General features: G+C 40.5%; 2 protein-coding genes across 3 annotated transcripts in view; one reads left to right on the top strand and one right to left on the bottom strand.

Annotated features, from left to right (window-relative positions):
- The window catches only part of CDC42 (cell division cycle 42), a 390,560-nt gene that overhangs the window by 106,961 nt on the left and 256,702 nt on the right, over positions 1–26,897 (top strand). The window lies entirely within an intron of this gene.
- LOC132764665 (solute carrier family 2, facilitated glucose transporter member 1) overlaps positions 1–26,897 on the bottom strand; it is a 73,662-nt gene that overhangs the window by 21,699 nt on the left and 25,066 nt on the right. Inside the window, exons 2-4 of one of the 2 annotated variants that reach the window (XM_060758687.2) lie at positions 13,173–13,268; positions 4,658–4,818; positions 2,334–2,574 (exon numbers count right to left, since the gene is read on the bottom strand). In XM_060758687.2, coding sequence (XP_060614670.2) covers positions 2,334–2,574; positions 4,658–4,818; positions 13,173–13,268 — 498 coding nt within the window. The remainder of the gene's footprint in view (positions 1–2,333; positions 2,575–4,657; positions 4,819–13,172; positions 13,269–26,897) is intronic. The other variant, XM_060758688.2, reaches the window with a different exon arrangement.

The following is a 26,897-nucleotide window of genomic DNA, read 5'->3' as shown; positions in this document are numbered from 1 at the left end:
TATATATATATATATATATAAAACAACAAAACTATATAATGTTAATATATTATAATATAGTAATATTATAATATATATATATATGTATGTAAAAATATAAATATATTATAAGGATATAATACTATATATATATATGTAAAATATAACTATACAATGATAATGATATACTATTATAATATATATTGTAATATTATAATATAGACATATGCATGTAATATACAAATCTATAATGAAAATAATGTAATATATATGTATGTAAAATATAAATATGTGATAAGGATATAATACTATATATATATGTAAAATATAACTATATAATGATATAATATTATAATATATATTGTAATATTATAATATTACAATATATATTATAATATTATAATATAATATAGACATATGCATGTAATATATAAATATATAATGAAAATAATGTAATATATATGTATGTAAAATATAAATATATCAGGATATAATACTATATATATATGTAAAATATAACTGTATAATGAATGATATAATATTATAATATATATTGTAATATTATAATATTATAATATTATAATATATACATATGTATGTAAAATATAAATATATAAATAATGGAAATAATGTAATATATATGTATGCAAAAATATAAATATATAAGGATATAATACTATATATATGTAAAATATAACTGTATAATGATAATGATATAATATTATAATACATATTGTAATATTATAATATAGACATATGCATGTAATATATAAATATATAATGAAAATAATGTAATATATATGTATGTAAAAATATAAATATGTGATAAGGATACAATACTATATGTATATGTAAAATATAACTATATAATGATAATGATATAATATTATAATATATATTGTAATATTATAATATAGACACATGCATGTAATATATAAATATACAATGAAAATAATGTAATATATATGTATGCAAAAATATAAATATATAAGGATATAATACTATATATATATGTAAAATATAACTGTATAATGATAATGATATAGTATTATAATATATATTGTAATATTATAATATAGACATATGTATGTAATATATAAATATATAATGGAAATAATGTAATATATATGTATGTAAAAATATAAATATATAAGGATATAATACTATATATATATGTAAAATATAACTGTATAATGATAATGATATAATATTATAATATGTATTGTAATATTATAATATTATAATATTATAATATATACATATGTATGTAAAATAAAAATATATAAATAATGGAAATAATGTAATATATATGTATGCAAAAATATAAATATATAAGGATATAATACTATATATATGTAAAATATAACTATATAATGATAATGATATAATATTATAATATATATTGTAATATTATAATATAGACATATACATGTAATATACAAATATATAATGAAAATAATGTAATATATATGTATGTAAAAATATAAATATATGATAAGGATATAATACCATATATATATGTAAAATATAACTGTATAATGATAATGATATAATATAATATATATTGTAATATAATATATACATATGCATGTAAAAATTATATATATAAATAATGAAACTAATGTAATATATATGTATGTAAAAATATAAATATATAAGGATATAATACTATATATATATTTGTAAAATATAACTGTATAATGATAATGATATATTATAATATATATTGTAATATTATAATATATACATATGTATGTAAAATATAAATATGGATATAATACTATATATATATATGTAAAATATAACTGTATAACGATAATGATATAATATTATAATATATATTGTAATATTATAATATAGACATATACATGTAATATACAAATATATAATGAAAATAATGTAATATGTATGTATGTAAAAATATAAATATATGATAAGGATATAATACTATATGTATATGTAAAATATAACTATATAATGATAATGATATAATATTATAATATATATTGTAATATTATAATATATACATATGTATGTAAAATTTATATATATATATAAATAATGAAAATAATGTAATAGATATGCATGTATGCTCGAGGTGGGGCAAAATAATAATAAATATATTGTTGTTGTCATTATTATTTTATAGATAGTGTAGGATTGTTTTGGTCTGCATTTATTATTATTATTATTATTATAATTATTATTTCCATATTTCAGATGGACCCTGAGTCATGCCGAAAGACCTAGAGATGCCTACAGAGGTCTTCTCCCAGGTGAATTATTGTTGATGTTGTGTCCACAGCATAGACACAACAAGAAGGTGTTCCCAGGTGTGGAGTGGGCCTGCTCACCTGGGCCACCAGGATGCCGACCACGATGCCGAGCTGGTGGAGCGTGCCGAGGGCGCCGCGCAGGGCGGTGGGCGAGACCTCCCCCACGTACATGGGCACGAAGCCCGTGGTGAGGCCGGAGTAGACCCCGATCACAAAGCGGCCCAGGATCAGCATCTCGAAGGAGGAGGCCATCTTGGAGAAGCCCATCAGGATGGCCGCCAGGAAGGCCAGGCTGTTGGACATCAGCATCGAGTTCCGCCTGGAAACGGAAGGAAAGCCGTCAGCTGAGCGTCAGAATGCAGGGAGGACTTACGGAAGGGTGACATGAATAATAGAATAATAATAATAGAAACCCTAGAGGTCATCCAATCCAACCCCCTTCTTTCTGCCACGCAGGGAAAGCACAATCAAAACACTCCCAACACACGGCCAACCAGCGGTTTCCTTGGTACTCCAAATGGTTCAACTTCAGGATGCTGCATAACCACTCCCAGCAACAGCCAAAGGTTTCTTGTAAATAACCATTTGTAAATAATAATAATAATAATAATAATAATAATAATAGAAACCCCAGAGGTCATCCAGTCCAACCCCCTGATTTCTGCCATGTAGGAAAAGCACAATCAAAACACTCCCAACAGACGGCCAACCAGCATTTGTAAATAATAATAATAATAATAATAATAATAATATGCTATGGACTCATCTTGTTGTGTTTCAAATAATAATAATAATAATAATAATAATAATAGAAACCCCAGAGGTCATCCAGTCCAGCCCCCTTCTTTCTGCCACGCAGGGAAAGCACAATCAAAACACTCCCAACAGATGGCCAATCAGCATTTGTAAATAATAATAATAATAATAATAATAATAATAATAATAGAAACCCCAGAGGTCATCCAGTCCAACATCCTGATTTCTGCCAATCAAAACACTCCCAACAGATGGCCAACCAGTATTTCTAACTAATACTAATACTAATAATAATATGCTGTGGACTCATCTTGTTGTGTTTCTAATAATAATAATAATAATAATAATAATAATAGAAACCCCAGAGGTGATCCAGTCCAGCCCCCTTCTTTCTGGCAGGCAGGAAAAGCAAATTCAAAACACCCCCAACAGATGGCCAACCAGGATGTCTAAATAATAATAATAATAATAATAATAATAATAATAATAATAGAAACCCCAGAGGTCATCCAATCCAACCCCCTTCTTTCTGCCACGCAGGGAAAGCACAATCAAAACACTTCCAACACACGGCCAACCAGCAGTTTCCTTGGTACTCCAAATGGTTCAACTTCAGGATGCTGCCTAACCACTCCCAGCAACAGCCAAAGGTTTCTTGTAAATAACCATTTGTAAATAATAATAATAATAATAATAATAATAATAATAATAATAATAGAAACCTCAGAGGTCATCCAGTCCAACCCTCTGATTTCTGCCATGTAGGAAAAGCACAATCAAAACACTCCCAACAGATGGCCACCAGCATTTGTAAATAATAATAATAATAATAATAATAATAATAATAATATGCTGTGGACACATCTTGTGTTTCTTCTTCTTCTAATAATAATAATAATAATAATAATAGACAAGATAATAATAATAATAATAATAATACTAATAATAATAGACGAGAGTGATCTTGTCTGCTGTGGACTCATCTTGTGTTTCACACAATAATAATAATAATAATAATAATAATAATAATAATAATAAAAACCCCAGAGGTCATCCAGTGCAACCCCCTAATTTCTGCCATGTAGGAAAAGCACAATCAAAACACTCCCAACAGACAGCCAACCAGCATTTCTAACTAATACTAATAATAATAATAATAATAATATGCTGTGGACTCATCTTGTTGTGTTTCTAATAATAATAATAATAATAATAATAATAGAAACCCCAGAGGTCATCCGGTCCAACCCCCTTCTTTCCGCCACGCAGGGAAAGCACAATCAAAACACTCCCAACAGATGGCCAACCAGCAGTTTCCTTGGTACTCCAAATGGTTCAACTTCAGGATGCTGCATAACCGCTCCCAGCAACACCCAAAAGTTTCTTGTAAATAATCATTTGTAAATAATAATAATAATAATAATAATAATAGAAACCCCAGAGGTCATCCGGTCCAGCCCCCTTCTTTCTGCCAGGCAGGGAAAGCACAATCAAAACACTCCCTACAGATGGCCAACCAGTATTTCTAAATAATAATAATAATAATAATAATAATAATAATATGCTGTGGAAATCTTCTATTATTATTATTATTATTATTATTATTCCTTGCATGCCTTGAAACCAGGAGCCGGCTCCTTACTCACCGCCCGAAGCGGTTGACGAAGAGCCCGACGGAGAAGGACCCGATCATGCCCCCGACGGAGAAGATGGAGACGGAAAGCGACCAGAGCGTGGTGAGGGTCCCGCGGCTCACAAACTCCCCGTAGCGGCTGAACCACGTCTCGTTGTAGAACTCCTCAATCACCTGCCGAGAGACAGCAAAGCTTTCAATATTCATAACGTTTTGGGTGAACTACAACTCCCATCATGCCAGGTTAACCCCGAAAAACTCCATCAGCACAATCAAAACACTCCCGACAGATGGCCAACCAGCATTTGTAAATAATAATAATAACAATAATAATAATGGAAACCCCGGAGGTCATCCAGTCCAACCCCCCCTTAGTTTGTTATGTTGGGTAAATTTACTTTAGACACATCATGGGTAGGGTTCAGTGTGCTCTCTGGCTGGAGGGTGAACTACAACTCCCACTATGGTGAGCCAGTCCCCTCCACGCCGTCCAGTAGGTTGAGTTAGTCATGGGGGTTCTGTGTGCCAAGTTTGGTCCAAGTCCATCATCAATGGAGGTCACAGTTTCCTTAGTTATGGGTGAACTATAACTCCCAGAAAGGAAGATCAGTTCCGATCCCCCCCTCAAACCCCTCCAATAATCAAATTTCAGCATATCAGGTCTGTGTGCCAAGTTTGGTCCAGATCCATCAGTGTTTGGGTTCACAACGCTCTTTGGGTGTAGGTGAACTACAACTCCCACAAATCAAGGTGAATCCCCCCCCCCCCAACAAGACCTCAAGTATTTTTTGCTAGTCATGTCAGCTCTGTGTGCCAAGTTTGCTCCAGATCCATCTTTGGTGGAGTTCAGAGTGCTCACTGATTGCAGGTGAACTATACATCCCAGTACCTGCAATGCCAAAATGTCCAGGTCAATTCCCCTCAAAACCAACCAGCATTCAAATTTGGGCATATCGGATATGCATGCCAATTTTGGTCCAAATCCATCATTGTTTGAGTTCATAGTGCGCTCCAGATGTAGGTGAACTACAACTCCCACAAATCCCTCCAAAGACCTTCAGTATGTTTTGTTGGTCATGGGGCTTCTGTGTGCCAAGTGAGTTCCAGGTCCATCATTGGTGGAGTTCAGAGTGCGGTTCTTAGATTGCACTATACATCCCAGGTGAACTATACATCCCAGGACTTGCAACTTCTATAAATCATGGTGAATTCTCCCTAAACCTCTCTCAGTTGCTGATCAATCCCTCTGTTTGCTGTGTGCCATAGAAAAGAATAGGAAAGGGTTAAGGGAGAGACGGTGGGCGGGGATCATGCAAATTCCACACCAATAGAGAGAGAAAGGAACACTGGGATGCCTGTGGTGGAGGAAACACATACAATCTAGGATGGAATTGTCCCCGTATGTAAGCCTTTCCCTGGGTGGTGGGGAGTGTGGTGTTGGTGGAGAACGTTAGTAGAGCTCTTAGACATGTTCATAGTGCCAATGGAGAGAGTAAGGAACACTGGGATGCCTGTGGTGGAGGAAACACATACAATCTAGGATGGAATTGTCCCCATATGAAAGCCTTTCCCTGGCTGGTGGGCAGTGTGGTGTTAGTGGAGGACATTCGCAGAGCTCTTGGACATGTTCATGGTGCCAATGGAGAGAGTAAGGAACACTGGGATGTCTGTGGTGGAGGAAACACATACAATCTAAGATGGAATTGTTCCCGTATGGAAGCATTCCTTGGGTGGTGGCCAGTGTGGTGCTTGTGGAGAATATTAGTAGAGCTCTTGGACATGATCATGGTACCAATGGAGAGAGTAAGGAACACTGGGATGCCTGTGGTGGAGGAAACACATACAATCTAGGATGGAATTGTCCCCGTGTGTAAGCTTTTCCCTGGGTGGTGGGGAGTGTGGTGTTGGTGGAGGACATTAGTAGAGCTCTTAGACATGTTCATGGTGCCAATGGAGAGAGTAAGGAACACTGGGATGTCTGTGGTGGAGGAAACACAATCTAGGATGAAGGTATGAAAGCCTTTCCTTGGATGGTGGGCAGTGTGGTGTTGGTGGAGGACATTAGCAGAGCTCTTGGACATGTTCATGTTGCCAATGGAGAGAGTAAGGAACACTGGGATGCCTGTGGTGGAGGAAACACATACAATCTAGGATGAAGGTATGAAAGCCTTTCCTTGGATGGTGGGGAGTGTGGTGTTAGTGGAGGACATTAGCAGAGCTCTTGGACATGTTCATGGTGCCAATGGAGAGAGTAAGGAACACTGGGATGTCTGTGGTGGAGGAAACACATACAATCTAGGATGGAATTGTCCCCGTATGAAAGCATTCCTTGGGTGGTGGGCAGTGTGGTGCTTGTGGAGGACATTAGCAGAGCTCTTGGACACGATCATGGTACCAATAGAGAGTAAGGAACACTGGGATGCCTGTGGTGAAGGAAACACGTACAATCTAGGATGGAATTTTCCTGATATGAAATCCTTTCCCTGGGTGGTGGGCAGTGTGGTGTTAGTGGAGGACATTAGCAGAGCTCTTGGACATGTTCATGGTGCCAATGGAGAGAGTAAGGAACACTGGGATGTCTGTGGTGGAGGAAACACGTACAATCTAGGATGGAATTGTCCCCGTGTGTAAGCCTTTCCCTGGGTGGTGGGCAGTGTGGTGTTGGTGGAGTACATTAGCAGAGCTCTTGGACATGTTCACGGTGCCAATGAAGAGAGTAAGGAACACTGGGATGTCTGTGGTGGAGGAAACACATACAATCTAGTTTGTGATGTTGGGAAAGTTTGCTCTAGGTGAATCATGGGTGGGGTTCAGTCTCCTGGGCCAAACAGGTTAAGTCAAAGAGGAAATGGGACACTTTCACCTGTTGCTGAATCATCAACACACAACACAAACAACCTCCCTCCGGGATCGGGTTGCATATGCTGAGTCACAACGAAGCATGCATTCTAAATAATCCGCTGCATTAAAAAGCACTGCTGACTGAAAGGCCATGAGTTTGATGCCAGCCCGGGTCGGAGTAAGCTCCCGACTATTTGCCTAGCTTGCTGTTGACCTATGTGGCCAGAAAGACAGTTGCATCTGTCAAGTAGGAAATTTAGGTACCACGTATAGCTTTAAAACCATTTCAGATGTCAGAGATTATTAGGTACTCCTAATTAGCCAGCGAGGGAACGAAGGAAAGTCTCTTTTCGGCTCAAATTAATATTTTAAGTCCCGAGAGGCGAGGATTAGGATGCGTTTAGGGGAAGCTTTCGGGGGCATTTCGGAGCTTTAAGCAGCCGCGTGTCCTTTCACGGCTCACGGCATCAAAACAACAACTTATTTCAAGCACATCTTCCAAACATCCATAGTTTGCATATATATGCAGATTACAGTGAGTGCCACATCCCAGGGTTCCTTTCTCTCTCCATAGGTGTGGATTTTGCACAACCCCACCCACTGCCTCATCCTTGACCCTTTCCTACCCTTTCGTATGGCACACAGCAAACAGAGATTGCAGATTACAGTGAGTGCCACATCCCAGGGTTCCTTTCTCTCTCCATAGGTGTGGAATTTGCACAACCCCACCCACTGCCTCTCCCTTAACCCTTTCCTACCCTTTCGTATGGCACACAGCAAACAGAGAGTGCAGGTTACAGTGAGTGCCACATCCCAGGGTTCCTTTCTCTCTCCACACGTGTGGAATTTGCACAACCCCACCCACTGCCTCTCCCTTAACCCTTTCCTACCCTTTCGTATGGCCCACAGCAAACAGAGATTGCAGATTACAGTGAGTGCCACATCCCAGGGTTCCTTTCTCTCTCCACACGTGTGGAATTTGCACAACCCCACCCACTGCCTCTCTCTTGACCCTTTCCTACCCTTTCGTATGGCACACAGCAACCAGAGAGTGCAGGTTACAGTGAGTGCCACATCCCAGGGTTCCTTTCTCTCTCCACACGTGTGGAATTTGCACAACCCCACCCACTGCCTCTCCCTTAACCCTTTCCTACCCTTTCGTATGGCCCACAGCAAACAGAGATTGCAGATTACAGTGAGTGCCACATCCCAGGGTTCCTTTCTCTCTCCACACGTGTGGAATTTGCACAACCCCACCCACTGCCTCTCCCTTAACCCTTTCCTACCCTTTCGTATGGCACACAGCAAACAGAGAGTGCAGGTTACAGTGAGTGCCACATCCCAGGGTTCCTTTCTCTCTCCACACGTGTGGAATTTGCACAACCCCACCCACTGCCTCTCCCTTAACCCTTTCCTACCCTTTCGTATGGCCCACAGCAAACAGAGATTGCAGATTACAGTGAGTGCCACATCCCAGGGTTCCTTTCTCTCTCCACACGTGTGGAATTTGCACAACCCCACCCACTGCCTCTCTCTTGACCCTTTCCTACCCTTTCGTATGGCACACAGCAAACAGAGAGTGCAGGTTACAGTGAGTGCCACATCCCAGGGTTCCTTTCTCTCTCCACACGTGTGGAATTTGCACAACCCCACCCACTGCCTCTCCCTTAACCCTTTCCTACCCTTTCGTATGGCCCACAGCAAACAGAGATTGCAGATTACAGTGAGTGCCACATCCCAGGGTTCCTTTCTCTCTCCACACGTGTGGAATTTGCACAACCCCACCCACTGCCTCTCCCTTAACCCTTTCCTACCCTTTCGTATGGCACACAGCAAACAGAGATTGCAGATTACAGTGAGTGCCACATCCCAGGGTTCCTTTCTCTCTCCACACGTGTGGAATTTGCACAACCCCACCCACTGCCTCTCCCTTAACCCTTTCCTACCCTTTCGTATGGCCCACAGCAAACAGAGATTGCAGATTACAGTGAGTGCCACATCCCAGGGTTCCTTTCTCTCTCCACACGTGTGGAATTTGCACAACCCCACCCACTGCCTCTCTCTTGACCCTTTCCTACCCTTTCGTATGGCACACAGCAACCAGAGAGTGCAGGTTACAGTGAGTGCCACATCCCAGGGTTCCTTTCTCTCTCCACAGGTGTGGAATTTGCACAACCCCACCCACTGCCTCTCTCTTAACTCTTTCCTACCCTTTCCGATGGCACACAGCAAACAAGAGATTGCAGGTTACAGTGAGTGCCACATCCCAGGGTTCCTTTCTCTCTCCACACGTGTGGAATGGTGCACAGAATCCTCCATGGACCACTTTACATCCTGGTGTGGTTTGGAGGAGGTAGGACCATGGATGATGGGACTTACAGTAGCTTCACTCGCTTCTAGGGACCACTGTGACCCACACCAGTGACAGATCAAGACCAAAAATGGGACACAGAGTCCCCATGACACACTCTACGTCCTGGTATGGTCTGTGGGATAATGGATCATGGACGATGGGACTTGCAGTACCATCACTCACTTCCTGAGACCACTGTGACCCACTCCAGTGACGGATTAAGACCAAACATGGCACACAGAGTCCCCATGACCCACTCTACGTCCTGGTATGGTCAGTGGGATGACGGACCATGGACGATGGGACATGCAGTATCATCAGTCACTCCTTGAGACCACTGTGACCCACTCCAGTGATGGATCAAGACCAAACTTGGCACAAAGAGCCCCCATGACCCACTCTACATCATGGTAAGGTAGGTGGGATGACAGACAATGGACGATGGGACTTGTAGTACCATCACTCACTTCCTGAGACCACTGTGACCCACTCCAGCGACGGATCAAGACCAAACTTGCCACAAAGAGTCCCCATGACCCACTCTGTGTTCTGGTATGGTCAGTGGGATGACGGACCATGGACGATGGGATTTGTAGTACCATCACTCACTTCCTGAGACCATTGTGACCCACACCAGTGAGGGATCAAGACCAAACATGGCACAAAGAGTGCCCATGACCTACTCTGTGTCCTGGTACACTCTGTAGGATGACGGACCATGGACGATGGGACTTGTAGTACCATCACTCACTTCCTGAGACAACTGTGACCCACTCCAGCGACGGATCAAGACCAAACTTGGCACACAGAGTCCCCATGACCCACTCTACGTCCTGGTATGGTCAGTGGGATGACGGACCATGGACGATGGGACTTGTACTACTCACTTCCTGATTGATCTAGACTAAACTTGGAGCACAGACAAACAATGCCTTTCTCAAATAACTCGGGCACTAGTAATATAATATAATAATCCAATAAATAAAAACAAAAAAATAAATAATAAAAATAAATAAATAAATATAAATATTTTTTTTTAAAGAGTGCTGCTTGTTCTAGCCCAAGTTCTGAGATTTCGGAGGCCTTTTCTGTCCAAGGTCCAAAACGCCGGCCTGATCCGGCCTTGCAAATCCCTTTGGTCAGCGGTAAACCCCATTCCAAAGTCCGCCTCGAGGATTTTGCGAGCATTAACCGAACAGGGGACGGCATTGATGCAAAAACCCTTCTCGTCCCGAGGAGGGGGGAAAGGAGGTTTTAATGCTCCTGGGAACCCTTTTCGGAAATCCCATTACCGCCGACAGTAAGCCGGCTCACCGGATGGACACTTGGCAGGGAAACGGGAACATTCCCGACCGTTTTCCCGATTTCGTGGGGAAAAGGGCATTTGTTTCCATTTTGTATTATTATAGACAGACAGCCACCCAAGCCCACAAATAAATACAGGGCTAATTTTTGCAATGCATGGTTCTAAACGGTGCGAAAGTACTTACAAAACTAAAGTTCTGGTGGTGAAAATTTCAGAACTCTAACAAAACTCTCAAAATTTCATTATAAATGGCAGTTCCTAATTAGTTCTGCCATAAAAATAGCCAAAAATGAAATAATAATTAAATTTTGAAAGTTTTGTTACAGTTCTGAAATTTTCACCACCAGAACTTTAGTTTTGTAAGTAGTTTAGAACCATTTAGAACCATAAATACTTTAGAACCATTTAGAACCATAAAAATAGCCAATAATGAAATAATAATTAAATTTTGAAAGTTTTGTTACAGTTCTGAAATTTTCACCACCAGAACTTTAGTTTTGTAAGTACTTTAGAACCATTTAGAACCATAAATACTTTAGAACCATTTAGAACCATAAAAATAGCCAAAAATGAAATAATAATTAAATTTTGAAAGTTTTGTTACAGTTCTGAAATTTTCACCACCAGAACTTTAGTTTTGTAAGTAGTTTAGAACCATTTAGAACCATAAATACTTTAGAACCATTTAGAACCATAAAAATAGCCAATAATGAAATAATAATTAAATTTTGAAAGTTTTGTTACAGTTCTGAAATTTTCACCACCAGAACTTTAGTTCTGTAAGTACTTCAGAACCATTTAGGACCATGCATTGAACAGGCCTACTGAATATATATATATATATATATATATATATATATATATATATATATATATATATAGATGGCGTGGGCAATCCATGGTTCTAAATGGTTCTAAACTACTTACAAAACTAGAGGACGCTGGTGCTTTGCTTCTAAAAATGTGGTGATGAAAATTTCAGAACTCTAACAGAACTCTCAAAATTTCATTATAAATGGCAGTTCTTAATTAGTTCTGCCATAAAAATAGCCAAAAATGAAATAATTAAATTTTTGAAAGTTTTGTAACAGTTCTGAAATTTTCACCACCAGAACTTTAGTTTTGTAAGTACTTTAGAACCATTTAGAACCATAAATACTTTAGAACCATTTAGAACCATAAAAATAGCCAATAACGAAATAATAATGAAATTTTGAAAGATTTGTTAGAGTTCTGAAATTTTCACCACCAGAACTTTAGCAACGGATATACTGTATATGGATGGCATAGGCAATCCATGGTTCTAAATTACTTACAAAACTAGAGGGCGCTGGTGCTTTGCTTCTAAAGTGTTGCTAAAGTTCGGGTGGTGGAAATTTCAGAACTCTAACAAAATGTTCAGAATTTCAAAATTATTTCATTATTGTCGATTTTTATTGTCGATTAGAAACTGCCATTAAAAACAACATTTTGAAATTTTTGTTAGAGTTCTGTCATAAAAATGGCCAATAACAAAATAATGACATTTTGAAAGTTTTGTTAGAGTTCTGAAATTTTCACCACCAGAACTTTAGCAACACATCTATATGGATTGCATGGGCAATCCATGGTTCTAAATGGTTCTAAAGTACTTACAAACTTGAGGGTGGTGGTGCTTTTTCCTGGTGGTGAAAATTCCAGAACTCTAACAAAACGTTCAGAATTTCAAAATTATTTCGTTATTGTCGATTTTTATTGTCGATTAGGAACTGCCATTAATAACAGCATTTTGAAATTTTTGTTAGAGTTCTGTCATAAAAGTGGCCAATAACAAAATAAAGTACTTACAAAACTAGAGGGCGCTGGTGCTTTGCTTCTAAAGTGTTGCTAAAGTTCAGGTGGTGAAAATTTCAGGACTCTAACAAAACTTTCAGAATTTCAAAATTATTTCGTTATTGTCGATTTCTAGTTTTGTAAGTACAACATACCATATAGGATATATTAGCGTTATTAGTATTATTAGTAGTATGGCAACGTTATTATTCTTACCTTCTGCGGGGCGTTGATGACGCCGGTGTTGTATCCGAACTGCAAGGAGCCGATGACCGCTCCTCCCACGGCCAGCATCAACCGAGCGGTCATCTGCTGACCAGAGAAGAAGAAGAAGAAGAGAGAAGATCCAGTTAAGAGATTGCTGAACAAGAAGGCAAGCAAGGCAACCCCAAGGCCTTCCACCTCACTCTCGTTTTTGTGAGTCCTGGAAACCCCGTTCTTCTGGAAGGGTCTCGGCCCATTCCAGGTAGTATTCCCAAATAGTACCAATAAACAAATATCTATCTATCTATCTATCTATCTATCTATCTATCTTTCTACCTACCTACCTACCTACCTGAAATTAAGTCTTAAAATTGAAGAAATACAGTGCTATAAATCATAATGAGCCCCATATTGGAATAATAATAATAATAATAATAATAATAATAATAATAATAGTAATAATAATAATAATAATAAAATGTAATGTTCGTTTGTGGGATTAACAAAACTCGAAAACCACTGGATGAATTGCCGTCAAATTTGGTCACAAGACACCTACTAACCCAAGTTCATCTATATATATATAAATGTTCTATGCGTTATGAGTACCTTAAAAACAAAAGAAACAATGAATGAAATCACACCAAATTTGGCAACAAAACATCTCGCAACACAAGGGGTGACCATCACTCAAAAAAAACATGATTTTCAGTACCTTCGCCCACCTCCTAAGACTATTGCAACCCCCACAAATGATGGGACCTGGACCAAACTTGACCCACCATACATCCTGGTGTGGTTTGGAGGAGGATGGACCATGGATTATGGGGTTTTCAGTACCTTCACTCACTTCTTGAGACCACTGTGACCCCCCATGAATGATCGACCTGGACCAAACGTGGCACACAGACCTCCCCTACGTCCACTGTACATTCTGGTGTAGTGTAGGGGAATCTTGGTAGGAAAAGGCACCACTTTGGGCAACATAAAGAGAGTTGGAGAGCCTCGTCTCCATCCGGCCGGCGACATAATCCAATTTGCTTTCTTGAAGGTCCTGGGAAAGAAGTAAACTTTGTCGCCTCCCGTTAGCTCTCTTCTCAGCTGCCTCTGAGCTTTTTCCAAATATGGAATTATGTTTGGTTTAATTATCGTCCTCATTTGGGGCTTTGGTGGAGGCGACGGCGTTGTGTCCTTTGAGGAAAGGTGAAGCTAGGTTTGTTTTCCTGAATGTTCCTGAATATTTGTTAAGTCCCCGGGGTCATTATCCGCTGCTAACGAAGGGGGACAAACGGGGCTCCGGTTTAGCGAGGAAAAGGCTTTGACAAAGCTCCCCCCCCCCAAAGAGAAACAACGGGAGCCTTGTGTGCGGACGGAGGTCGCAAAGGGCTTTGGACGCCCGCCCTGTCATTTGTGGGCCTAAGCCGCTTTGGCCCTTGCCGGAGCAAAGTCCCTCTCCTTTCCTGCATTTCTTGCACCTTGCGACAATATACCTGTAGATTGATAGGTGTAAAGATAGATAGATAGATATAAAGATGATAGAGAAATGGGTAGATAGGTATCTCTATAGGTAACTAGGTAGGTAGACAGATCAACAGGTAGCAAAATAGGTAGGTAGGGAGAAATAAATAGATAGATAGATAGATAGATATAAAGATGATAGTGAAATGAGTAGATAGATATGTCTATAGGTAGCTAGGTAGGTAGACAGATCAATGGGTAGCAAAATAGGTAGGTAGGTAGGTAGGTAGGGAGAAATAGATAGATAGATAGATAGATAGATAGATAGATAGGAAAATAAATAGATAGAAAGATGATAGATAAGACAAATGGGCAGATAAGTATGTATATAGGTAGCTAACTATGTAGACAGACCAACACATAGCTAGGTAGGTAGGTAGACAACCAAATGGATGGATGGATGGGTAAATAAGTTGGTAGAAAGATAGATAGCAAGAAAGAGAGATAGATATAAAGATGATAGATAAATGGTTTTGTATATACGCCACTAGATACGTAGACAGAGAGATAAACAGCAAAGTATGTAGGTAGGTAGGTAGGTAGACAACCAAATGGATGGATGGATAGATAGATAAGTAGGTAGAAATATAGATAGCAAGAAAGAGAGATAGATAGCAAGATAGAGAGATAGACATAAAGATGATAAATAAATGGGTATGTATATATGTCACTAGATATATAGACAGATAGATAAACAGAGAGCAAGGTAGGCAGACAGACAGACAGACAGACAGACAACCAAATGGATGGATGGGTAGATAGGTAGGTAGGATAGTTAGAAAGATGATAGATAAGAGAAATGGGCAGATAGGTAAGTATATAGGTAGCTAAGTATGTAGACAGACAAACAGAAAATTAGGTAGGTAGATAACCAAATGGATAGATAGATAGATAAGTAGGTAGGATAGATAGAAAGATGATGGATAAGAGAAATGGGCAGATAGGTATGTATATAGGTAGCTAAGTATGTAGACAGACCAACAGATAGCAAGGTAGGTAGGTAGGTAGACAACCAAATGGATGGATGGATGGATAGATAAGTAGGTGGGATAGATAGAAAGGTGATGGATAAGAGAAATGGGAAGATAAGTATGTATATAGGTAGCTAAGTATGTAGACAGACAAAAAGATAGAAAAATAGGTAGGTAGGTAGGTAGACACCCAAATGGATGGATGGATAGATAGATAAGTAGGTAGGCTAGAAAGATGATAGTTAAGAGAAATGGCCAGATAAGTTTGCATATAGTTAGCTAAGTATGTAGACAGACAAACAGATAGCAAAGTAAGTAGATAGGTAGGTAGGTGGGAAGGTAGACAACCAAATCGATGGCTGGATAGATAAGTAGGTAGGATAGCTAGAAAGATGATAGATAAGGGAAATGAGCAGATAGGTATGTATATAGGTAGCTAAGTATGTAGACAGACAAACAGATAGCAAAGTAGGTAGGTAGGTAGGTAGGTAGGTAGACACCCAAATGGATGGATGGATAGATAATTAGGTAGGATAGCTAGAAAGATGATAGATAAGGGAAACGGGCAGATACGTATGTATATAGGTAGCTAAGTATGTAAACAGGCAGATAAACAGATAGCAAAGTAAGTAGGTAGGTAGGTAGGTAGGTAGGGGGGAAGGTAGACAACCAAATGGATGGATAGATAAGTAGGTAGGATAGATAGAAAGATGATGGATAAGAGAAATGGGCAGATAGGTATGTATATAAGTAGCTAAGTATATAGACAAACAGGTAGAAAAGTAGGTAGGTAGACAACCAAATGGATGGATGGATAAACAGGTAGAAAGACAGATAAACAGATAGCAAGATAGATAGATATAAATATGATAGAAAAATGGGTAGATTGGTATGTATGTATGTCACTAGATACGTAGGACAGATAAACAGATAGCAAAGTAGGTAGGTAGGTAGGCAAACAAATGGATGGATGGATAGATAAGTAGGTAGGTAGGTAGGTAGCAGGCAGGGATGGTTCCAGGTAATTTTCAAATGTAAGCAAACAGAATTTTGCCCCTCCCCCCCCCCCCCCAAGCAATCACTATATATAGGTACGAAGAGGGCCTCAGCGGCGGCAGCTTCCCCCTCCAATGCTCTGCGTTCCTTCCTTGCCAGGCTGGGTGCCAGGCTTGGGAGCCCGGCCTGACGAGATAGGGACCCTCTAAGCACGGAGCAATAGAGGGGCAAGGAGGGGGCCGCTGCCAAAGAGGGCCTCAGCAGCAGAGGCGGCTTGCCCCTCCGCTGCTCTGTGCACGTTCCTCGCCAGGCTTGGCGCCCCTGGACAAAACGAAGTATACCGCAAAGGCTTACTCTGCGTAATGGTTGCGCCGCCCCTGAGAGCAGGATAACAAGATAGAGATAGAGATAAAGATGACAACTAAATGGGTACAGAGGTATGTATATACGTCACTAGATATGTAGACAGGCAGATAAACAGATAGCAAACTATGTAGGTAGACAACGAAATGGATGAATGGATAGATAGGTAGAAAGAAAAAAAGAAAGACAGACAGACAACCAGATGGATGGATGGATGGATGGCTAGACAGACAGACAACCGGATAGATAGATAGATAGATAGATAGATAGATAGCTAGCTAGCCCTGGTATTTTGACCTGTTCTTGAGGTTTTTGGGGTTGCCAATTCCGAAAATGGCATTAGAGCCATTTGCCAACAAATACTATTTTGGTTTGAGAGTTTTGGAAATTTGAGTTGTGCGTTATGATGCAATACGGTACATGATCAACACGTGTGTCCTGCTCCTATCTTTATGAGATTTTGGCCATTTCCTCCTTCCAACGTTGGCTGTGTTTGCTCTCCTGACTCACCTGGCCTCCGAGATAAGGAGGCGCGTCCAGTAGGAGAGGTGATGGATGCCTTTTGACGTCACCAAAAAACAATAATATCACACCAGGGAGGCAAAGACTGGGGCGAGGAAGAGGATGCCCGCTTTCCGGTGCAAAGGGCACAAGAACTGTCATAAGGGATTGGCAGTGTAATAGGCAGCCTGGGAGTCTCCTTCCTTTTCAACAGATGCATGGCTTGGATTGTGTCCTTGGATTGTGTCCTCCTATGTGGCAGAAAAGATCAGACTGGGTGGTGGCCTCTATCTATCTATCTATCCATCTATCCATCCCTCTATCTATTTATCTACCTACCTACCTATTCACTCTTCCATCTACCTGTCTGTCTATCTCTTATGAGATGGACTGGATGGCTGTTAGGGCCCCTTCCAACTCTATCTATCTATCTATCTATCTATCTATCTATCTATCCATCCATCCATCCATCCATCCATCCATCCCTGTATCTATTTATCTACCTACCTATCCACCCTTCCATGCTAGGATTCGATGAACTTTCAATACGGAATGGATGGAATCTCCACCTTTTGAAATCTCTGAACCAGAGGCTGGGTGGCCATCTGTCAGGAAGGCTTTGACTGGGTCCTCCTTATCCCTTATTCCATCTGTTATCTCTTATTCATTCATTCATTCATTCATTCATGGATGATCCTTGAGATCCAACTCCAGGAATCAATCTCTCTCTCTCTCTCTTTCTCTTATGCGTATTTATCCTATCTATCTATCTATCTATCTATCTATCTATCTATCTATCTACACCCCCCCCTCTATCTATCTATCTATCTATCTATCTATCTATCTATCTATTTACACCTCTAAGTATCTATCTATCTATCTATCTATCTATCTATCTATCTATCTATCTATCTATCTATCTATACCTCTATCTATACCTCTATCTATTGACACATCTATCTATCTATCTATCTATCTATCTATTTACACCTCTAAGTATCTATCTATCTATCTATCTATCTATCTATCTATACCTCTATCTATTGACACATCTATCTATCTATCTATCTATCTATCTATCTATCTATCTATCTATCTATCTACACCTCTAAGTATCTATCTATCTATCTATCTATCTATCTATCTATCTATCCCTCTATCTATTGACACCTCTATCTATCTATCTATCTATCTATCTACACCCCCCTCTCCATCTATCTATCGATCTATCTATCTATCTATCAACACCTCTATCTATCTATCTGTCTGTCTGTCTGTCTGTCTGTCTATCTACACCTCTCTCTATCTATCTATTGACACCTCTAAGTATCTATCTATGTATCAACACCTCTATCTATCTATCTATCTATCTATCTATCTATCTATCTATACCTCTCTCTTTCTCTCCATGTATTTATTTATCTACCTACCCATTGATCTACCTACCTACCTACCTTCCCTTCCATCTACCTGTCTATCTCTTATGGGATGGACTGGATGACCATTAGGGCCCCTCCCAACTCTAGGAATCCATCCATCCATCCATCCTTCCATCCCTGTATCATTTGATCTACCTACCTATCGATCTATCTACCTACCTACCCTTCCATCTACCTCTTCGTCTATCTCTTATGGGATGGTCTGAATGGTTGTTAGGGCCCCTTCCAATTCTAGGAATCCATCCATCCTTCCATCTATCTATCCATCTATCCATCCATCTCTATATCTATTTATCTACCTACCTATCAATCTACCTACCTAACCTTCCATCTACCTGTCTGTCTATCTCTTATGGGATGGACTGGATGGCCGTTAGGGCCTCTTCCAACTCTAGGACTATCTATCTATCTATCTATCTATCTATCTATCTATCTATCTATCTATCTATCTAGCCATCCATCCATCCATCCATCCATCCATCCATCCATCCATCCATCCATCCCTGTATCTATTTATCTACCTACCTATCGATCTACCTACCTAACCTTCCATCTACCTGTCTGTCTATCTCTTATGGGATGGACTGGATGGCTGTTAGAGCCCCTTCCAACTAGGAATCTATCTATCTATCTATCTATCTATCTATCTATCTATCTATCTATCTATCCATCCATCCATCCATCCATCCATCCATCCCTGTATCTATTTATCTACCTACCTATCGATCTACCTACCTACCCTTCCATCTACCTGTTCATCTATCTCTTATGGGATGGACAGGATAGCTGTTAGGACCCCTTCCAACTCTAGGAGTCTATCTATCTATCCATTCATCCCTGTATCTATTTATTTATCTACCTACCCACCCTTCCATCTACCTGTTCTTCTGTCTCTTATGGGATGGACTGGATGGCCGTTAGGGCCTCTTCCAACTCTAGGAATCCATCCATCCATCCATCTATCTATCCATCCATCCATCTCTCTCTCTCCATCTCTCCATCCATCCATCCATCCCTGCATCTATTTATCTACCTACCCTTCCATCTACCTGTTCATGTATCCCTTATGGGATGGACAGAATAGCTGTTAGGACCCCTTCCAACTCTAGGAGTCTATCTATCTATCTATCTATCTATCTATCTATCTATCTATCTATCCATCCATCCATCCATCCATCTCTCTCTCTATCCATCCATCCATCCATCCATCCATCCATCCATCCATCCATCCATCCATCCATTCATCTATCCCTGTATCTATTTATCTACCTACCCATCGATCTACCTACCTACCTACCTACTTACCCTTCCATCTACCTGTTCTTCTATCTCTTATGGGATGTACTGGATGGTCGTTAGGGCCTCTTCCAACTCTAGGACTATCTATCCATCTATCCATCCATCCCTGTATCTATTTATCTACCTACCTATCCACCCTTCCATCTAGCTGTCAGTCTATCTCTTATGGGATGGACTGGATAGCTGTTAGGACTCTAGGAGTCTATCTATCTATCCATCCATCCCTGTATCTATTTATCTACCTACCCATTGATCTACCTACCTACCTACCCTTCCATCTACCTGTTTCTTCTATCTCTTATGGGATGGACTGGATGGCCGTTAGGGCCCCTTCCAACTCTAGGAGTCTATCTATCCCTCCATTCCTGTATCTATTTATCTACCTACCTATTGATCTACCTACCTACCCACCCTTCCATCTGATGGCCGTTAGGGCCTCTTCCAACTCTAGGAATCCATCTATCTATCTATCTATCTATCTATCTATCTATCTATCCATCCATCCATCCATCCATCCATGCATCCATCTACCCATCTACCCATCTATCCATCCATCCATCCATCCATCCATCTCTCTCTCTCCATTCATCCATCCATCCATCCCTGTATCTATTTATCTACCTACCCATCGATCTACCTACCTACCCACCCTTCCATCTATCTGTTCATCTATCTCTTATGGGATGGACTGGATGGCTGTTAGGGCTCCTTCCAACTCTAGGAATCCATTCATCCATCTCTAGAAATCCATCCATCCATCTCTAGAAATCCATCCAACCATCCATCCATCTCGCTCTCTCTCTCTCCAGACATCCACCCACCCCCACCCACCCACCCATCCATCCATCCATCCCTGTATCTATTTATCTAGCTACCCTTCCATCTACCTGTTCATCTATCTCTTATGGGATGGACAGGATAGCTGTTAGGACCCCTTCCAACTCTAGGACTGCCAGATTGAGTCCTATTGAGTATCTAGGACTGCCAGATTGAATCCAGATTGAGTATCTATCTATCTATCTATCTATCTATCTACCCACCTACCTACCTACCTACCTACCTACCTATTAATCTACCTACCTACCTATCTACCTACCCTTCATAGAGTTATATAATCCTAGAATCAAGAGTTGGATGAGACCTCATGGGCCATCCAGTCCAACCCCATTCTGCCAAGAAGCAGGAAAACCGCATACAAAGCACCCCCAACAGATGGCCATCCAGCCTCCAAAAAAGGACCCTCTATCACACTCTGTAGCAGAGAGTTCCACAGCTGAACAGATCTCACAGTCAGGAAGTTCTTCGTAATGTTCAGATGGAATCTCCTTTCTTGTACCTACCTATCGATCTACCTACCTACCTACTCTTCCATCTACCTGTTCATCTATCTCTTATGGGATGGACAGGATAGCTGTTAGGACCCCTTCCAACTCTAGGAGTCTGTCTGTCTACCTACCTACCTACCTACCTACCTACCTACCTACCTATTGATCTACCTATCTACCTACCCTTCACAGAGTTATATAATCCTAGAATCAAGAGTTGGATGAGACCTCATGGGCCATCCAGTCCAACCCCATTCTGTCAAGAAGCAGGAAAACCGCATACAAAGCACCCTCTATCACACTCTGTGGCAGAGAGTTCCACAGCTGAACAGATCTCACAGTCAGGAAGTTCTTTGTAATGTTCAGATGGAATCTCCTTTCTTGTACCTACCTATCGATCTACCTACCTACCTACCCTTCCATCTACCTGTTCATCTATCTCTTATGGGATGGACAGGATAGCTGTTAGGACCCCTTCCAACTCTAGGAGTCTGTCTGTCTATCTACCTACCTACCTACCTACCTACCCTTCACAGAGTTATATAATCCTAGAATCAAGAGTTGGATGAGACCTCATGGGCCATCCAGTCCAACCCCATTCTGCCAAGAAGCAGGAAAACCGCATACAAAGCACCCCCAACAGATGGCCATCCAGCCTCCAAAGAAGCATCCTCTGAGGATGCTTGCCATAGATGCAGGCGAAATGTCAGGAGAAAAATTGTCTCCAGAACATGGCCATATAGCCCGGAATCTCCTTTCTTGTACCTACCCATCGATCTACCTACCTACCTAGCTACCCTTCCATCTACCTGTTCATCTATCTCTTATGGGATGGACAGGATAGGTGTTAGGACCCCTTCCAACTCTAGGAGTCTGTCTATCTATCTATCTATCTATCTATCTATCTATCTCTATCTACCTATCTACCTACCTACCTATTGATCTACCTACCTACCTACCTAACCTTCATAATCCTAGAATCAAGGGCCTCATGGGCCATCCAGTCCAACCCCAATCTGCCAAGAAGCAGGAAAACCGCATACAAAGCACCCCCAACAGATGGCCATCCAACCTCCAAAGAAGGACCCTCTATCACACTCTGTGGCAGAGAGTTCCACAGCTGAACAGATCTCACAGTCAGGATGTTCTTTGTAATGTTCAGATGGAATCTCCTTTCTTGTACCTACCCACCTACCCTTCCATCTACCTGTTCATCTATCTCTTATGGGATGGACAGGATAGCTGTTAGGACCCCTTCCAACTCTAGGAGTCTGTCTATCTACCTACCTACCTACCTACCTATTGATCTACCTACCTACCTATCTACCTACCCTTCATAGAGTTATATAATCCTAGAATCAAGAGTTGGATGAGACCTCATGGGCCATCCAGTCCAACCCCATTCTGCCAAGAAGCAGGAAAACTGCATACAAAGCACCCTCTATCACACTTTGTGGCAGAGAGTTCCACTGTTGAACAGATCTCACAGTCGGGAAGTTCTTTGTAATGTTCAGATGGAATCTCCTTTCTTGTACGTACCCATCGATCTACCTACCTACCTACCTACCTACCCTTCCACCTCCCTGACTGTCTATCTTTTATGGGATGGACTGCAAGGCCCTTGGGGCCACTCTTTTAGAGACCGAACCAGGCCGTGCAGGAGTCCCCGGGACATCCCTAAGGCAAAATTGGCCGTCTGAGTGGCTGAGAAGCGGAGGTGCAAGGCGGGCGGTGTCGTGCCAGCCATCTGTGCGCCTGCTGCGTTGCGTAAGAGGGCCTTTTGCCAGCATCACATGCCGGGGCTCAGAGCAGCCGAGGATGAGGATGATGACAACGTCAAGAGACCCAGCAGAAGCTGAGCATGCACCAAGAAGCAGGGAAGCAGGCACCACCCCCCCCCCCCCCCGGCTGAGTCTGGGATCCATTAATTCAGCAAACGGTGAAGGCCCGTCAAAGGGGCTTCTGGGGGGATTCTTGTGCAATCTGATGCAAAGACTCCCAAGAAGCGGGAACTCCCTCCAATGACTCGACAGGGCTCTGAATGGGCCTCCTTTGCACACTCCCTCTCTCCTTCCCCTTTGCGCCATTTGGCCTCCAGCCCTTGGCCGCACAAGAAATCCCTTTTTTATGAGAGGGGGAAAGAGGGCTCGTCCCGTGGCAGCCAATCCCTGCCTTCGTCTTTCCAAACAGGGAGCATCGTGCTCACCTTTCGCCCAGATCTAGCCATGCGCAGGACTCAATCTGGCAGTCAGATAGAGGGGAAAAGAAACAAGCCTCCTTTGTTGTGTAGCCATTAGTATTATCATATCCTCCTGAGAAAAATTTATCATATCACAAAGGACGACCGCCTCATCCGCCTCATAGGAAATCAGCTACAGAACAGGAGCTTTTTTGTTGAGTTCCAGGGCCAGAGAAGCAGATGGCGGAAACAGAAGAACGGCCTGCCTCAGGGGAGCGTGCTTGCCCCATCCATGTTCAACATCTACACAATTGACCAGCCATTGTCAGAAGGGACAGAGAGTTTCATCTATGCTGACGATCGTGCCATCACTGCTCAAGCAGGGAGCTTTGAGATGATTAAACAGAAGTTCTCCGAAGCTCTAGGTGCCCTTACTGCCTATTACAGGGAAAACCAGCCACTGCCAGAAGGGACAGAAAGCTTAATCTATCCTGATGATCGTGCCATCACAGCTCAAGGAAATCAGCTACCAAACAGGAGCTTTTTTGTTGAGTTCCAGGGCCAGAGAAGCAGATGGCGGAAACAGAAGAACGGCCTGCCTCAGGGGAGCGTGCTTGCTCCATCCATGTTCAACATCTACACAAATGCCCAGCCACTGCCAGAAGGGACAGAGAGCTTCATCTATGCTGTTGATCGTGCCATCACCGCTCAAGCAGGGAGCTTTGAGATGGTAGAACAGAAGCTCTCCGAAGCTCTAGGTACTCTTACTGCCTATGACAGGGAAAACCAGCTGATCCCTAACCCATCCAAAACACAGACATGTGCCTTTCACCTTAAGAACAGACAAGCACCCCGAGCTCTGAGGATGACCTGGGAAGGAATCCCACTGGAGCATTGCAACACACCCAAATACCTGGGAGTCACTCTGGACTGTGCTCTGACCTACAAGAAGCACTGCCTGAAACATCAAGCAAAAAGTGGGTGCTAGAAACAATATCATACAAAAGCTGACTGGCACAACCTGGGGATCACAACCAGATACAGTGAAGACGTCTGCCCTTGCTGCTGAGTATGCATGCCCAGTGTGGAACACATCTCACCACACTAAAACAGTGGATGTGGCTCTTAATGAGACATGCCGCATCATCACGGGGTGTCTGCGCCCTACACCACTGGAGAAATCACACTGTCTAGCCGGTATTGCACCACCTGACTGACATCCGCCGGGAAGTAGCAGCCAATAGTGAAAGGACCAAGGCAGAGACATCTCCAGATCATCCCTTGTTTGGGTATCAGCCAGCACTATCAAGAAATAGTTTTCTAAGATCTACAGAGACACTCGCTGGGACACCTCAGCAAGCGGGAGTCCAAAAGTGGCAGGCTCAAACCCAGAACCTCAACCAATGGCTGATACCAGATGATAGACTCCCCCCTGGGCACACAGAAGACTGGGCGACTTGGAAGGCGCTGAACAGACTGCGCTCTGGCACCACGTGATGCAGAGCCAACCTTAAGAAATGGGGCCACAAAGTGGAATCCCCGACATGCGAGTGTGGAGAGGAGCAAAACACTGACCACTTGCTGCAATGCAACCTGAGCCCTGTCACATGCACAAGGGAGGACCTTCTTGCGGCAACACCAGAGGCACTCCAAGTGGCCAGAGACTGGTCAAAGGACATTTAATCAACTACCAAGCTTGCAAACTCTGTTTTGTCTGTTTGTTAAAAATTTGTTAAAAATGTAATACAATTGTCTGGTTGCTCCTGACATGATAAATAAATAAATAGTATTATCATTATCATTATAGAGTAGTTCATTAAAGTACCATAGTTTCATCTCTGTGGCTTGAACACTTCTCTTCCACAACAACAACATATCATAATAATTATTTATTGTTCTTCTTCTTATTATTATTATTATTATTATTAAATATTATATTAGAGTAGTTTCATATCTGTGGCTTGAACATCTCCCTCTCCCTCTCACAACAACAACGACATATTATTATTATTATTATTATTATTATTATTATTATTATTATATTAGAGTAGTTTCATCTCTGTGACTTGAACACCTCTCTTCCACAACAACAACAACAAAACAACATATTATTATTATTATTATTATTAGAGTAGTTTCATCTCTGTGGCTTGAACACCTCTCTTCCACAACATCAACAAATTATTATTATTATTATTATTATTATTATTATTATTATTATTATTATATGAGAGTAGTTTCATCTCTGTAGTTTGAACATATCCCTTCCATAAAACAACAACAACAAATTATTATTATTATTAATTAATATTATATTAGAGTAGTTTTATCTCTGTGGCTTGAATACCTCCCTTCCATTACAACAACAACATCAACAAATTATTATTATAATTATTACAATATTATTATTATTATTATATTATAGTTTTATCTCTGTAGCTTGAACATATCCCTTCCATAAAACAACAACAAATATTATTATTAATTAATATTATATTAGAGTAGTTTCATCTCCCTTCCATGACAATAACAACAAATTATATTATTATTATTATTATTATTATTATTATTATTTTAGAGTACTTTTATCTCTGCAGCTTGAACACATCCCTTCCATAAAACAATAACAACAAATTATTATTAATAATAATTAATATTATATTAGAGTAGTTTTATCTCTGTGGCTTGAATACCTCCCTTCCATGACAACATCAACAAATTATTATTATTATTATTATTATTATTATTATTTTAGAGTACTTTTATCTCTGTAGCTTGAACACACCCTTTCCATAAAACAACAAATTATATTATTATTATTATTTTAGTTTTATCTCTGTAGCTTGAACACATCCCTTCCATAAAATGACAACAAATTATTATTATTATTATTATTATTATTATTATTATATTTTAGAGTTGTTTTATCTCTGTAGTTTGGATACATCCCTTCCATGACAACAACAACAAAAAATTATTATTATTAATTAATATTATATTAGAATAGTTTCATCTCTGTGGCTTGAATACCTCCCTTCCATTACAACAACAAATTATTATTATTATTATTATTATTATTATTATTATTATTTTAGAGTAGTTTTATCTCTGTAGCTTGAACACAACCCTTCCACAACAACAACAAC

Source organism: Anolis sagrei, chromosome 13 (assembly GCF_037176765.1).
Source record: "Anolis sagrei isolate rAnoSag1 chromosome 13, rAnoSag1.mat, whole genome shotgun sequence".
NCBI lineage: Eukaryota > Metazoa > Chordata > Lepidosauria > Squamata > Dactyloidae > Anolis > Anolis sagrei.
This window is presented reverse-complemented; position numbering and strand designations above follow the sequence as displayed.